This window comes from Mauremys reevesii, linkage group 3 (genome assembly GCF_016161935.1).
Source record: "Mauremys reevesii isolate NIE-2019 linkage group 3, ASM1616193v1, whole genome shotgun sequence".
Lineage (NCBI taxonomy): Eukaryota > Metazoa > Chordata > Testudines > Geoemydidae > Mauremys > Mauremys reevesii.
In genome coordinates, this window is record NC_052625.1 from 142,064,492 (window position 1) to 142,081,307 (window position 16,816).

The 16,816-nt window shown below is 45.1% G+C and overlaps 1 protein-coding gene across 4 annotated transcripts in view; it reads left to right on the forward strand.

Annotated features, from left to right (window-relative positions):
- The window catches only part of LOC120399976 (gamma-aminobutyric acid receptor subunit rho-1), an 83,861-nt gene that overhangs the window by 38,582 nt on the left and 28,463 nt on the right, over nucleotides 1-16,816 (forward strand). For all 4 annotated transcript variants that reach the window (XM_039528261.1, XM_039528260.1, XM_039528264.1 and 1 more), the window contains 2 exons: nucleotides 4,254-4,321; nucleotides 11,811-12,034. In XM_039528261.1, the coding sequence (XP_039384195.1) occupies nucleotides 4,254-4,321; nucleotides 11,811-12,034 (292 nt within the window). The remainder of the gene's footprint in view (nucleotides 1-4,253; nucleotides 4,322-11,810; nucleotides 12,035-16,816) is intronic.

The window sequence follows — 16,816 nt, forward strand, 5'->3', positions numbered from 1 at the left end:
CTAATTGCGGTAGCTGGGCAAGAGGAGGGTATGGGACAGGCTTCTGGGAGCATGGAAGGGAAGCAGGGATGTGGTTTTGGTTTGAAGGGGGGTCTCAACCAATGAAGGGCTGCTGCACAGCTGCATAGCACTGTCCTGGTTTTGCCTCAGGGCCAGCTCTGTTATCCAGTGGGATAATGGTCCAAATATAGCCTTCTGCTGCCCTAAAATCCTTCAGAAGAAATGACAGAAATTGGCCCAATAAAAGGTATTACCTGAGTCACCTTGTCTTGCTCAGATCCTGGCACCCACATGGCTGCTACAACACTGCAAAGTCTGGCAATGCAGTTTGTTTTTCACTGTTTGAAAGAAGCAGCTTTTCCTTTGCAGGTCAGGGACAAGTTGTAAAGAGATAATTAGTTTTTCCTTCACAGATTAACTGTCTAATTTATTGTCTAGTTCATAATTCATACAGTATTAATTACATTATGAAACAGCACTATCGTCAACATAGTATTAACCACTGGGTGAGATTACAAATAATTTTCTGTCAGTTACAATTTGATTATGGAGCCGAGACATAATGTAACAGGAAAGGTTCCACAGCATTTGTGTGGGAAGTTAATAAAACATAATTCAGTACTACCCAGACATTTAATTGTCTCATGATAAATTAACTCTGCTTTCTGGAGAGGACTATGCTCTGGACTAAAAGAGAACACCAAGTGCTAGGGCAGGGGCGGGCAAACATTTTGGCATGAGGGCCACATCAGGTTTCTGAAATTGTATGGTGGGCCGGTTAGGGGAGGCTGTGCCTCCCCGAGCAGCCCAGCCCCCAATCCCTATCTGACCCCCCCTGGCCTCTCACCCCCTGAATGCCCCCCCGGGATCCCTGCCCCATCCAACCACCCCTTCTCCCTGACTGCCCCCAGTACTCCATCCAACTCTCCCTCTCCTTCCTGATTGCCCCCCGGGACCCCTGCCCCCATTCAACCCCCCTGTTACCACCCTCTGACCACCCTGACCCCTATCCACACCCCTGCCCCCTGACCACCACCCCGAACTCCCCTGCCCTCTATCCAACCCCCCTGCTCCCTGCCCCCTTATCACACTGCCTGGATCACCGGTGGCTGGCGGCTCTACAGCTGTGCTGCCCAGAGCACCATGACAGGCAGCCACGCCACCCGACTGGAGCCAGCCACGCCACCGCGCAGCACAGAGCAACAGGTCAGGCTGTGGCTCTACAGCTGCGCTGCTCGGCAAGAGCTTGCAGCCCCACCGCCCAGAGCATTGCGCTGGCTGCGCAGTGAGCTGAGGCTGTGGGGGAGGGGGAACAGCAGGGGAGGGGCCTGGGGCTAGCCTCCCAAGCCAAGAGCTCAGGGGCCAGGCAGGAGGGTCCCACGGGCCGAATGTGGCCCACAGGCCATAGTTTGCCCACCTCTGTGCTAGGGCAATGAGTGAAATAGATACAAAAAAGAAGGTGATGTTTACACAATAATAGGGATACATTATAATAATAATATTTTGCATTACTGTAGCATTTGCCATTTGAGTAGCTCAACTGCTTTATAAACATTAATGTTCAAAGGCCTGGTCTAAAACCCAGTAAAGTCATTGAGAGTCTTTCCACTGACTTTAATGGGCTTTGGATCAAGCCCAAAGTCCCCCAACATACCTGTGAGGAGGGTAGAGACCATCGTCATTTTGAACTAGCAGTGATGAGGTAGGGGAACAAATTTCATCACTTCCACTCCTGGGCTTCACCTTCTCAACCATCCTTCATCTTCTAATCATGCCATAGAATTATCTGATAGCAACAGAAGATTCTGAGAGGGTGAAATAGGTAACATTTTTGAGAGAGTGATGGAAAGTAAGAGTCTAGCTTCTGACTTTCATTGGCAGTTAAGAAAAAGAAGCAGCATCTTGCAGTAGGTCAGTTTTTACTGCTTGACTTTTAAATGCACTCAGTTTCCTAGTGAGTGTCACAGGACTGAATCTCAGCTCCTGATGGGCTCCTAAAGTATGGCAGACTCTTGTCAGATGGTTTGGAGGAGGTGACATCCATACACGAATGGAGATCGCGCAGTCTTGACCCCTGTCTTTCCACAGTCAGGCTCCAAGCAACACCAGCGCTTCTCAATAAAGCAGGAATAGGAGAGGAATGATTCAAAGCAGACTTAAGATATGTCTTCTACATCAGAGGTTCTCAAACTATGGTCCGTGGACCACCAGTGGTCCGCGAGCTCTATTCAGGTGGTCCGCGGATAGTTCCCTCTAAGGTGCATGCCTGGGCAGCAGCACACAAGAGAATGAAGGGCCACCCATCTAATTAGTGGAGCTGCACAGGCATGGTTCCACTAATTAGGTGCCTGCACCCTTGAGAAGATGCACATGTAAGGTGAGGTGGTGGCCTTGGGGGGAATAGGGGGTTGGTGGGAGGGGGACAGTGGGGTGAGAAGAGGGGGTGGGGGGAATTTAGGATGTGCAGGGCTGTGGTGGCCAGAGAAAGAAGCGACTTTCCCCAGCTCCAGGGCTGCGGCTGCCGGGGAGAGACCCCCCTCCTTCCCAGCCTCAGCTCTGTGGCCGCTGTGGTGGAAGAGACTCCCCTCCCCAACTCCTTCCCAGCCCCAGCTCGGGGGCTGCTGTGGCGGGAGAGAGAGGGCACATCCATGGCATTAGAAAGGTAAGACTACTGATATTAAAATATGAGTTGTTTGCTTTTATTTGTAGAACAAAAAACCATTAATTATTAAGAGTTTTTTTATATAGCGCTTTTATCCAAAGCGCTTTACAATAGTTAGCTAATGGTACAAACAACATTTGGGAAGATCAGTAAGTGGTCTGCTGAGACTCTCAGCAATTTTCAAGTTGTCCTCAAAAAAAGAAGTTTGAGAACCACTGTTCTACACTTTAACCACTACAGCAGCATAGCTGCAGCTGCACCATTGTAGCACTTCAGTGTAGACACTCGTTACAGTGACAGGTTCTTATCCCATCACTGTAGTTAATCCACTTCCCTGAGAGCTGGTAGCTAGGGAAATGGAAGAATTCTGGGGGTTAGGCTGGCTTAACAACATTACTCAAGCTAGGTCTACACTGGAGGGGGGGTCGACCTAAGATACACAACTTCAGCTACGCGAATAGCGTAGCTGAAGTTGGCGTATCTTAGGTCAATTTACCTGGCCGTGAGGATGGCGGTGAGTTGACCGCTGCCACTGTCCCATCAACTCTGCTTTCACCTCTTGCCATGGTGGAGTTCCGGAGTCGACGGCAGAGCGATCAGGGATCGATTTTATTGCGTCTACACTAGATGCGATAAATCAATCCCCGATAGATTGATCACTACCCACCAATCCGGCGGGTAGTGTAGACGTACCCTCAGGAATGTGGATTTTTCACACCTCTGAGCAATGTAGCTGGGCAGACCTAGCTTTTTAAGTATAGACCTGGCTTTAGTGGGGGTCAAAGATCTGGCTCTGTGTTCTGTATCTTATAGTTTGCAATACATCAGCAATTAAATGATGTTTGCAAACCTGAGGCTTTTTGCTGTTCAAAGGGCCTATACACTGTACACAGTTAACATATCCAAATGTTTAAACTAAAAAATACTATAGTTCATTGTGGGTGGGGGAAACCTCATAGGAATTACCATACTAATCTAACCAAGGTTCCATCTAGTCCTATGTTCCGTCTCTAACAGTGCTCAGTATCAGATGCTTCAGAAACCCCATTGTGGACAATTATGGAACAATATGCATGTGTGTTTAGTAAAGGTTAGTGGACTAGTTCCATTTTTCAAATATATAAATATTATCATGCATTTACCGAAAATCATCCTATCATATTGAATTTTCTCCTGTGTAGTACATGGGATAGACCTTACCAGGTGGCATGTATTTTAGAATTACTTATGGTTGTGGTGTCTTTTTGTTTGATTGATTGATTTTTGTCATATTGGGTTTTTTTCCGGGGGTGGGGGGGGAATTGGTTGGTTGGTTTTTGCATATTTTAAATAAATTGTAAACTGCTCTGTTGCAATATAAAATATTAATGATTGTTTTAAGGAGTCACTAATCTAAAGTAATCTGCTAGTGGATGACTGAGTAATGGATCAGTCTAAATACTGTTATAATGAGCATTTTGGTATGAATTCCAGTCTCTTACAGTGGTTTACTGTGATTTCTATTCCAGAGAAAACAGACATTTTCCTCTATCCTTTTGAGTGCATTTTAGCCTCCAGGGTTATTTTTTTTAATTCTTTTCTTTTTTTGCAGGCCCTGCAATTCCTGTGGGAGTAGATGTACAAGTTGAGAGTCTGGATAGTATTTCAGAGGTGGATATGGTAAGTGTCTGTCTGACAACTTAGGTAAATGATCTCAAACTACTGTTCCACCACTGTAATGTCAGGCAGAACAGAAGAAGAAGGAATGACTGCTAAGATTATATGCTCTTTTCTGTAGAACATTTGTTATTCTCGAGAACAATACTGTGCTCCCACAAAACCAAGGATTTTGGTTGCTGTGTGAAAGTGCTTCTTAATAAGTGATGGAGGTTGGTGATTAGAAACTGCTAACAGAAACCATAAGTATGTCAGCTTTATAGCACAGCACGAGGTGGAACTGTAGCGAGAACTGAAACACCTGCAATTTCAATGCTACCACATGAGGTAGGTCATCCATTAGGAAAGGGATCTGAATAGAAAGAGCATGTGTGAAGATGCAGCTTATCTAGAATCTGCCTTCTGTGGAGGTGAAATTCACCTAAGCCGAGGGTCAACAGGAGACCTGTGCCCCATTTTGGTGCCTCTTAATCATTTAAAATAAACCTTAACTAGGAGGTAAGTGACACACAGGACCTGTGCTGTCTGGCTGCATAGGGTTTAATTTTACTCTAGTCTCTGTACCTTTGAATTCCTACCCACTTCCCACAGGGAGTTAATTTAATTCTGCACATTTTAAAGCTTTACAAAATTGGTCCAGTAGAAGATATTACCTCACCCACCTTATCTCACACATCTATCTCATGGTTTTTGAAGCAAATCTCAGGGTTTTTGAGGGTCTGACTTAATTTTTGAATGCTTGGGATTGGCAATGCTGCCACTTCTCCTGACACTGCCCTCCCCCCAAATTCATTGGTTCTCTAGTAAGATGGAAAGACTGTCCTTTCTAAACATCAATATCCGCAGTATGACATTTGATGACAGACTAATGTATAACATCAGAGTCCCTGACATGGTCTATATGCATTGTATGTGGTCCCATGACACCACAGTAGACAACATCATGGTCAGGGGTGAAAGTAAAGCCAAAGACTTACCGGTACAGGGGCAGGCTCCGGCCCCTGGAAGGGACGGGGCTGGGAGTGAACATCTCCCCAGCCAGCCCTTCCATGTTGCTTGGCCCACGCCAGCTGGGGCTCCAGCAGCGATTTAAAGGGCCCAGGGCATCCTTTTAAATCACCGGCCCCAAGGCAGCTGCTCCTTTTGCGCCCCCCCCCCATTGGTGGCTGGAGGGGCGCAAAAGGGGCAGCACTTTAAAGTCAGCTGGGTATGGCCTGGTACTGGCAGCAACTTTTTACCGTAAGCTGTATCGGCCCGAACCAGTTTACTTTCACCCCTGATCATGTTACATTCATGTTACATATATATATATATATATATATAAAACCACAACATTGCAAGAACATTGTTTTATAATTAGACATCAATTTGAGTTTGCACTAGATTTATGCCATGGAAAACAAATAAATTAAGTTTTATTTCTCTCCTGAATTCAGATTTTTTTTTTTACTATAAAGTGGCAAAAAAAAGAAGACATTTTGAAATGCTTTAGGATGTCACAATTCAGAAGCTTTGTCCAATTCACTTCAAATTGTGCAGGAAAATACCCTACATTGGGCCCTGATTTGGAGACTAATTTGGCTTTGTTGTGAGTTTGTTTCATTTGGGAGGGTTTGGGGCAGGGGGAGGGTGTCAGTCAAAATCAGGCTGTAATAAAACTTAGAAGCTCAGTTGCATCCATAACTGCAGAGCATCACTCCATAACAATTAATACATGATATTTTGCAGCATCTACAAATGTATCCATTTATGCAAAAAACTTGGGGAATTAGCTCCTGTCTGAAAAATGAACATCTTTTAATACATTATTGCTAAAATGAGATCTGAGCCTTATTAAGGGTCAAAGAAAAAATGTTTTCTTAGATCCATTTTCTTAAAGCATATATAGGAAAAATACCTAAACTATAGCTTCTTAGATGAGAATGGACCAAAAGATGAAGGAAGAGCTACAGGGTTATGAGGGACAGGAATGTCAAATTGAAGTATTGTGTGTAAAACATTTCATAAGCTATAGTGGTCCTCAGTTTAACTTAATAGCATAAGAAATAATTAATAAGCTCTATTGGAGTTACTAAAATAAAACCGATTAAAAACAGGTTTTGATGTTACAAAAGAACCCAACAATTCTGGGATAAAATCCAAACAATTAAAAAAAATCCAGCTTTTTTGACTATGTGTCTCAGCTGTCAATTCACTTTTATCAGATGTCCACAAGCCAACAGAGTTTCCCACAATACAATAGGGTACTATATATTGCCTCATAAAATAGTGCTGGCTTGTTCTTAACCCACAAAGGACCTACTGCCACATCCAGAGTCGCTTTTCAGGCACACTTTTATTTTGCAAACATAAGCAAAGCATAAAAACAGTGCCATCCTAGGCCATAGCTCCCAGGGGATTTTCCCTTTTGCATCTTTCAGTTCCACCCGCCTCAGGTGCTACTGCAGGATTCTTCTGTGTTTGGTTAACAGGGCTTTCTCCTCAGCAGGTTCCCACGGCCTCCCCTCCCAGGGGACTCTGACAGCTTCTTCTGGGGGACCCAGACCTCAACCACCATTATCCTCTTCAGCCACCATCCATTCCTTACTGACTGCCTGGCTCTATACAGACCCAGGTGGTGCCCTTCCCTTTTAATTGGCCAAACTGGGACAGCTCTTCTAGCACAGGGGTTCTGGACCTGCCATCTAAAGGGGCCAGCCACCCTGCAACATATTTGGTTTCACAGTAAAACCCTGATCCTGAAAACCTTTATGCACATGCCTAACTTTAGGTAACTGAGTAGTCCGGTGGAAGTCAGTGAGGCTGCTCACTTGCTAAAAATTAAACACAATATAAGCACTTGTGGGCTCAAGGTTGTGAAGGATATAACTGAACCAGAAAAGATGGAACACATCTCAGATCTAGCAGAAGTTCCATCTTTTGAAAAGGTAACACATAATGCAACAAATAAAATAGAAAACAACTGAAATGTATTAAATATTTTGGATGTTTTTCTACATTTTCAAAAATATTGATTAAATTACAACACAGAATACAAAGTGCACAGTGCTCACTTTATATTATTATTTTTCTTACAAATATTTGCACTGTAAAAATGATAAACAAAAGAAACAGTATTTTTCAATTCACCTCATACAAATACCGTAATACAATCTCTTTATTGTGAAAGTGTAACTTACAAATGTAGATTTTTTTTTGTTACGTAACTGCACTCAAAAACAAAACATTGTAAAACTTTAGAGCCTACAAATCCACTCAGTCCTACTTCTTATTCAGCCAGTCCCTAAGACAAACAAGTTTGTTACATTTACAGGCGATAATGCTGCCGGCTTCTTATTTACAATGTCATCTGAAAGTGAGAACAGGTGTTCGCATGGCACTTTTGTAGCCAGCATTGCAAAGTATTTACATGCCAGATATGCTAAACATTCGTATGCCCCTTCATGCTTCGGCCACCATTCCAGAGGACATGCTTCCATGCTGATAACGTTTGTTAAAAAAATAATGTGTTAATTAAATTTTGACTGAAGTCCTTGGGGGTGCATCGTATGTCTTCTGCTCTGTTTTACCCGCAGTCTGCCATATATTTCTGGTTATACCAGCCTCGAATGATGACCCAGCACATGTTGTTCGTTTTAAGAACACTTTCGCTGCAGATTTGACAAAACGCAAAGAAGGTACCAGTGTGAGATTTCTAGAGATAGCTACAGCACTCAACCCAAGACTTAAGAATCTGAAGTGCCTTCCAAAATCTGAGAGGAATGAGATGTGGAACATGCTTTCAGAAGTCTTAAAAGAGCAATACTCTGATGTGGAAACTACAGAACCCGAACCACCAAAAGAGAAAATCAATCTTCTGCTGGGGGCATCTGACTCAGATGATGAAAGTTAACATGCGTCGGTCTGCATTGCTTTGGATTGTTATCGAGCAGAACCTGTCATCAGCATGTACACATGTCCTCAGCAATGGTGGCTGTTTTACATTGTTTTATTTTTTTAATGCAGTTATTTTTGTACATAATTCTATATTTTAAGTTCAACTTTCATTATAAAGAGACTGCACTACAGTACTTGTATGAGGTGAATTGAAAAATACTATTTCTTTTGTTTTTTACAGCACAAATAGTTGTAATCAAACATAAATATAAAGTGAGCACTGTACACTTTGTATTCTGTGTTGTAATTGAAATCAATATATCTGAAAATGTACAAAACATCCAAAAATATTTAAGTAAATGGTATCTATTACTGTTTAACTGCGCAATTAATCGCGATTAATTTTTTTTCAATTGCTTGACAGCCCTAATAGAAACACTTCCCACACTAGGTTGTAGTCTTTTAAGTCTAGAGAAGTAGAAATGTTACAAAAAAACAGAAGACCAACAAATTCCACAATTTTGGCCAGTTCCTCATCTGGGGCAAATCAGTGTTGGCAACTTACACTAGCTCAGGGTCTGTCCTCCTATATATTTTTTTAATCTTAAAATGAAAGTGAGGAAATATGTCCAACAAAATAATTGGAGGCCCTAAAATTGTGGACTCTACAATGTTTTACACACATGAATGTTCTCTCATCTTGCAGCTAAGTCATGTTTTGGAGGGTTTCTGCTTTGCACGTTTCAAAAAGACAGTGACAATCTTCCTCATGCATAGGATCCCATCTGCAGCCTGCCTGCACAGGGCTCTGCATCAGACTGCACATTCTCTTTGCACAGCCTTTTGTTTTTAGATTTGCCCGTCTCTTGATGAAATTTAGAAAAGGCTCCCACATTTCACTGCCCTCTCCCAGTTTATTCTCAGCACAGGCTGATGGCTCAGACTGCAGTCCTGTGCATGGGAGCTACTCCACTGGCTGGATGCATGAAAAGCCATTGCAAGAGTAAGAATGGAAGGTGGGTGGTTTCTAGGAGCCACCTGCTTCTTTTTCTTATCAGCCACAGAAATGCGAGGTGGGAAGAGGGAGGATCTAGAGTCATGTAGCTTTCTCCACCCCACTGCCTTCACCTTCCATCAGTGGATTAGTGTGTCTACCCTCTAGAGGGCTACCCTACACACTGAGAAACACTGTGTAAGTATAAGAGTATATATTTTATAAATGGATTTTCCATTTGGAGAGTCTTTGGTTTCTAAACTATGTAAGTCCCCTCGCTCTAATGAAAAATGGACCACAGTTAATCAGTCTTCAGGAGTAAAAGGAGAGCAAGTGACTTCAGTGGGGCAGGCTTGGGTGCTGAACTTGTAGTTCATAAAGGAGAAAGGAATTCCTGAAAATAAACACAGCTGGACTACTGTGTCCAGATCTGGGCATCACATTTTAAGAAAGATGTAGACAAATTGGAGAAAGTCCCGAGGAGGGCAACAAAAATGAAAAAAGATTTAGAAAATCTGCCCTATGAAGAAAAGTTAAAAAATAGGGCATGTTTAGTCATGAGAAAAAAAGACTGAGGGAGAAACTTGATAACACTTCAAATATACTAAGGAGTGTTAATAAAGAGGAGGGTGATCAACTGGTCTCCATATCCACTGATCGCAGAATAAGATGTAATGGATTTATCTGAAGCAAGGGAGATTTAGGTTAGATGTTGGGAAAAACTCGTCTAACTATTAGGTTAGTTAAATATTGGAATAGGCTTCCAAGGGAGGTTGTGCACTCCCCATCCTTGGAGGCTTTTAAGAACAGGTTAGACCAGGACTTGGCAACCTTTCAGAAGTGGTGTGCCAAATCTTCATTTATTCATTTTAATTTAAAGTTTCACGTGCCAGTAATACATTTTAATGTTTTTAGAAGGTCTCTCTCTATAAGTCTATATATTATATAACTAAACTAGTGTTGTATTGTAAAATAAACAAGGTTTTCAAAATGTTTAAGAAGCTTCATTTAAAATTAAATTAAAATGTTGATCTTACGCTGCCAGCCTGCTCAGCCCGCTGCTGGTCTCGGGTTCTATTCACCTAGAGTGGCAATGGGATGAGCGGGACCTGTGGCCGGGACCCCGGCTGGCAAGGGTCAGGCAGCCAGAACCCCAGACCAGCAGCAGGGGGGGGAATAGCTCAGTGGTTTGAGCATTGGCCTGTTAAACCCAAGGTTGTGAGTTCAACCCTTGAGGGGACCACTTAGGGACCTGGGGCAAAAATCAGCACTTGGTCCTGCTAGTGAAGGCAGGGGGCTGGACTCAATGACCTTTCAAGGTCCCTTCCAGTTCTAGGAGACAGGTATATCTCCAATTATTATTAGTTATTATAGCAGGCTGGGCAGCTCAGCCCACTGCCACTCAGGGGTTCCATCCACTGGCTCCTGCCAGCCAGGATCCCAGCTGCCAGCCCCACTCAGCCCGCTGTCAGTCTGGGGTCCCAGCCCTGCCCACATACAGTGGGTACCTACTTTCTCCCTGGTTTTAGCCCATTCTCTTCCTCTCTCTGCACTGAGCTGAGGGTGGGAGTGCACTGAGCCCAGGGCTGGGGGTGTAGGGTCTGGCCAGGAGCTGGAATGAGGGAGGGGCTCAGGGTTGTGGTAGGAGGTTTGGGTGTGGAGCGCTTACCTGGGGCAGCTCCCATTTGGTTTGAGAGGTGCAGGTGGGAATGTGGCAGGGGGGTGCAGGAGCTCCCATTTGGTGCTAAGGGTGGGAGTGGGGATGTCAGGGGTGCAAGAGTCAGGGTGTGGGGGATGCATGGGTTGTTGGGGGGCTAGGTGTGGGGGGGGGTGCAGGAGTCAGGGCAGAGGGCTGGGGGCATGTGAGGGGGGTGCAGGTATCAGGGAAGGAGGGGCTGCATATGTGTGTGGGTGCCAGAGTCAGGGCTGGGGTCATGGGGTGGGGTGAAGGAGTCAAGCAGAGGGCTGTGGGGGGGGGGTCAGGGCAGAGGGCTGGGGTGTGTGCAGGGGGGGTCAGGGCAGGGGGCTGGAGGGGATATGCCCCTATTTCATTCCCTCCTTCCCCAAGGCCCTGTCCCTGCTTCTTCTGTGCCTCTGCTGAGAGCAGTGAGCACGCTGACTCCACTCCTCCCCGACCCCCCTCCCTCGCAAGGGCCATCAGCTGATCGGCCAGCAGGGAGGGAGGGACAGAGAGGCGGAGGAGGGGCAGGAACCCAGTACACTATGGGAAGAGGCAGGGGAGCCAGCAGGACCAAGCTTCTGGCCCCTGCCCCTGCGAGGGGGAGCAGAGGGCGGAGAAGAGCGGGCTGGGCTGAGCAGGATTTTTAATGGCACGCTGGAGTCCCAGCAGGCAGCATCGTGCCATTAAAAATCGGCTCGCATGCCATAGGTTGCCCACCCCTGGGTTAGACAAACACCTGTCAGGGATGGTCTCAGTGCAGGGGCTGGCCTAGATAACCTCTCACGGTCCCTTCCAGCCCTACATGTCTATGATTCTATAATTATTCCCATTTAAATTAGGTTGTATATATTTATATACTGTTGGTGCTAAATGTAGTGAAATGTTCCTCACAAAGAATAAATCATAATGTGATACCTATTTCTTTTGTTGGTTACTTTCAGGACTTCACCATGACCCTTTATCTGAGACACTACTGGAAAGATGAAAGACTGTCCTTCCCAAGCACCAACAACCAAAGCATGACATTTGATGGCAGGCTAGTGAAAAAAATTTGGGTTCCTGACATGTTCTTTGTACATTCCAAGCGTTCCTTTATCCATGACACCACCACTGACAACGTCATGCTACGGGTCCAGCCAGATGGGAAGGTACTTTATAGCCTCAGGTAAAGTTGCAGTCACAATGTTAGTTATTAGTGAAATGAGAGTGAAAGGGATTAAATTGATTCCTGTATTTTATTGTGTAAAGCTTACACACACACACACAAATCAACCGATAAACCACTGAACATCATAATAAAGCATTTAAAAATATATCCATTATAATCTCATAAAGCATTAATGTGTATGGAGAGGCAGAGTGGTTTAGTAATGTAAAAACAGGACTGAGAGTCAGGATTTGAACTCTGTTCACAACACTATTGCCACTGACTTGGTGGCCTTAGGTGTTCACCACTTATTGCCCTTCCCCCCAATCAGTGCCGTCACACCACAACCTGTCTCCCCTGTGCATGCAGTCTATTGAGAGCTGCCTCTCTCTACAGCCCCTCCAGCAGCCAATCTCCCCTATTGCAGTGGCTCTCAATCAGGGGTCGAAGGCCCCCTGGAGGGGGCGGGGGCATGACCAGGTTTCAGGAGGTCCACCAAGCAGGGCTGGCAGACTTGCTGGGGCTCAGAGCAGAAAGCCAGAGACCCACCGCATGGGGATGAAGCCTGGGGCCCCGGGCCCTGCCACCCAGGTCTGATGCCAAAGCCTGAGCAACTTAGCTTTGCGGTGCCCCGGGCAATTGCTCTGCTTGTTATCCCCTAATGCTGGTCCTGGCTTTTATATGCAGAAAAACAGTTGTTGTGGCACACATGGGCCGTGGAGTTTTTAATAGCATGTTGGGGGGACCTCAGAAAGAAAAAAGGTTGAGAACCCCTGCACCCCTTGGAACTCTACCAGTTCTGGGGCCTTTTTGGCCCTCCCACGCCTATGGATGGTGGGGAGCAGGATTTGGCTCATAGAATTCAATATAGGAACTTCCCCAGAACAGTTGATTGTGTTAGTTTAAGAACAGCCATACTGGGTCAGACCAATGGTCAGTATAGCCCAGTACCTTGTCTTCTGACAGTGGCTGGTGCCAGATCTTCACAGGAAATGAACAAAACAGGGCAGTTTCTCATGTGATCTGTCTCCTGTCATCCAGTCCCAGCTTCTGGCAGTCAGAGGTTTAGGGACGTCCAGACCATAGGGTTGCATTCCTGACTATCCTACCCTCCATGAGCTTATCTAATTATTTTTTTAGCCCAGTTATACTTTTGGCCTTTACAGCATCCCCTGGCAATGAGTTCCACAGGCAGACTGTGCAATGTGTGAAGTAGTACTTCCTTATGTTTGTTTTAAACCTGTTGCCTATTAGTTTCATTGGGTGCAGGGCCGGCTCTACAGTTTTTGCCGCCCCAAGCAGGGCGCTGAACTGCCGCCGCGGGCGGCAGGGACAGTCCATGTGCCCTTAGGGTGGCAGGCGCGTTTCCGCAGTGGCAGCAATTCGGCGGCAGCTTCTATGTTTAGCTGAAGCCGCCCCGGACAGCTAAACATAGAAGCTGCCGTGGAATTGCCACCACCGCGGAAACGAGCCTGCCGCCCTAAGGGCACACGGACTGCCCCCGCCGTCCGGGGCGGCAATTCGGTGCGCTGCTTGGGACCAAAACAACAGGGACTGCCGCCCCTTGCAGATTGCCACCCCAAGCACCAGCTTGGAATGCTGGTGCCTGGAGCCGGCCCTAATTGGGTGACACCTGTTTTTTGTGTTACGTGAAGGTGTAAATAACACTTTTTCTCCACACCATTCGCAGTCTTATAGTCCTATATCATACACCCCTTAGTCACTTCTTTTCCAGACTAAACTGTCCCAGTCTTTTTAATCTCTCCTCATGTAGAAGCTGTTCCATATCCTTAATTGTTTTTGTTGCCCTTCTCTGTACTTTTTCCAATTCTAATATATAGTTTTTCTGAGATAGGGTGAGCAAACCTGCATAATAATGTCATTAAAATATTTTGTGTCTTATTATCTATCCTTTTCCTAATGGCTCTTAACATTCTGTTAGCTTTCTTGACTGCCACTGCACACTGAGCAAATGTTTTCAGAGAACAATCCACAATGACTTCAAAATCTCTTTCTTGAGTGGTAACGGCTAATTTAGACCCCATCATTTTGTATGTATAGTTGGAATTATGTTTTCCAACGTGCATTACTCTGCATTTATCAACATTGAATTTCACCTGCCATTTTCTTGCCCAGTCACCCAGTTTTGTGAGATCCCTTAGTAACTCTTCACAGTCAGCTTTGAACTTAACTATCTTGCACATTATATAATGTCATCTTGATCAATTGGTCCATCAGCCCTCACAGAGAGAGTGCCAATCACATGTCATTCATGTTGTTCTATCCAGTCCTTCAGCCATCTGCTGGCCACGCATCTGATCACTAGGCCATGAACTCTGTAACCAGGGTATATAGGTACAAAAGGGCCTGGCTCCCACTAATTTAAGATTATAGTTGGAGCAAACAAATATGACACTTACTTAGACATTAATAATAATTGCATCAGAATAGAATAGAATGTGAATAAAAATTCCTGAAAATAATTATGATAATCTAGCCTTGAAAAGACAAAGATTGGTAGTTCAAAATCTCTTTTTCCCAGCAATAATCACAGCCTGAAAAAATTTCCTACATGAAACAGAAGTCTGAATAATGGACCTAAGATACCTGACCATCAGTAAATCTGAGGATAGTATTGTGAGGGTTCCCCCTGGAGTGCCAACTGGAACTGGGGTACTGCTGAGCCCTCTGAATCACCAGTCTGGGCTCCTTCTCACACTGTGCTGCTGTGACAAGCTGCAGACCCGCTCCTGGTCCTACACTTCCACCAGCATTCACATAGGCAGGGACACACCCAGCTGCAGTTACATGCAGGCTCTCTGACCAGCCACTGCATGAACCAACAATAGAGAGGCTACAACCAAGATAATCACTATCTCCCCAGTCACAAACCCCCACTCTAGAATATAAACAAAATTATATGATTTTGTGCTGCACAGGAAACTGTATAGCATAAGCTCATAGAGTTCGGCCTTCCCTCAATGTGAAAAGGAAATGCAACAGCCCCCTGAACTAAGATTCCCAAGCACTTCACTCCAAACATACTGGTTTAGATTAAAACATAAAATAAAATTATTAACCACAAAAGATAGATTAACTACAAAAGCAGATTACCTAGTAAACGGAAACTAAGCTTAACATACTCGAAAGATAGGATTTGAATTAATAATCTCTCACCCTGACTGATGATACATGCAGGTTGCAGATTCTTATGGCACAAGTTACACTTGTTTTGCAGCTTGGAATCCCCAGGTTTTTCATACACGGACCAGAAATCCCTTTAGCCTAGGTCCAGCATTTCCTCCAGTTTAGTTTAGTTCCTCAGGTGTTTCCAGGAGTGCTCTTGTGTGGGGAGTGAAGAACAACAGATGATGTCATTCTCTGCCTTACATAGCTTTCGCATATGGCGGGCACTCTTAGTCCCAAACTCAGTTTGTGGAAAAACGTGGACAACCCAAGATGGAGTCCAGAGTCATGTGGCCTGGTCACATGCCCTGGCATACCTTGCTGAGTCATAGCAACCACTACTTTTGTCTGTCTGGAACATTCACAGGAAGGTTATGTTCTTCCAGAGTCCATTGTCTTTACTGATGTGTCATCAGCACTGTCTGGCTTCTTCATTGTTGTACCAGAAAGGCTAAATGTGGGTGTCACCCAGAGTAAGCACATTTGAAATACAGATACATAGTCAATATTCCTAGCTTTAGATACAAAACTGATACATGCATACAGATAGGATACTCATATTCAGCAAATCATAACTTTTCCAATGACACCTCACATGACCCATTTTGTACAAAATGCATCATAATTATGCCATAATCATATCACTCTGAAGAATATGGGGTGCAGTGTTACAGATATAACTCCTGATTTATTTTATTTTATTTTTTGTACATTGAGATAGAATCAGTGAGATAATCAAGCGAATGAGTAGCATTCAGCAATCTCTGACAGAGCCAATAATCAGTACTTCTGTCTTTCCTGGCTTCAGCTTCAGGATGTTATGGGACAGATATTGCCAAATGACCTATAAAGAACTGGTCAGAGATAAAATTGCTGTAGGATACTCTGAAGTAAGAATAATGTGAATAGGTGAGTATCATCTGTATAGCTATGCAAGTGCAAATTATATCTCTCTGAAGGACATTACATTAAAAAGAAGCAGAATCTTACAAATACTAGTTCTATGAGACTGCCATGAAGTAGCATGATGACAGATGTAATTTAAACCATGACAGGTTTGACATTCTGGGGTGCAGTCCAGACCAGTGAGGGTCTCTGTTACCCCTGCTATGCAACCTTGGGTGCCTCAATGTTTCTCTCTTCTAGCTTCCAACTTGGGTTGCTCACAATCAGCCTGCCAGCATGCAGGTCTCATCCTGAGAATCTGTGTGTAGCCACAGCCCTGGTCCAGCAACTCTGGCCTCAGCAGCCTGTCAGCAACACACCAGCCACACTCTGGCTTTCACCAGCCTTGGTTACTATTTGCCAGTGGTGCAAGTACAAATCATTTCTTGCCGGTACGCTGCACTCATGGGAGGGACACAAACGGGGGACACATGACCTCCCTCACATGACCCCACCATGTGACTCCTCCCCACACCACCCCAGCCTGGGCCCCCGTGCTCTCCCCATGTTACCTTGTGGGGGGGGGGCTCTGTCCTCCTCCTGCTGCGCTGGAGACTTCTGCTGTACAGATCCCAGGCAGGAGGACACAGGAGACACAGCTGCATGGAAGAGATGGGGGCAGGGCTTGGAGCGGTACAGCCCCGCTGGAGGAGCTGCCGGCATGGGGCC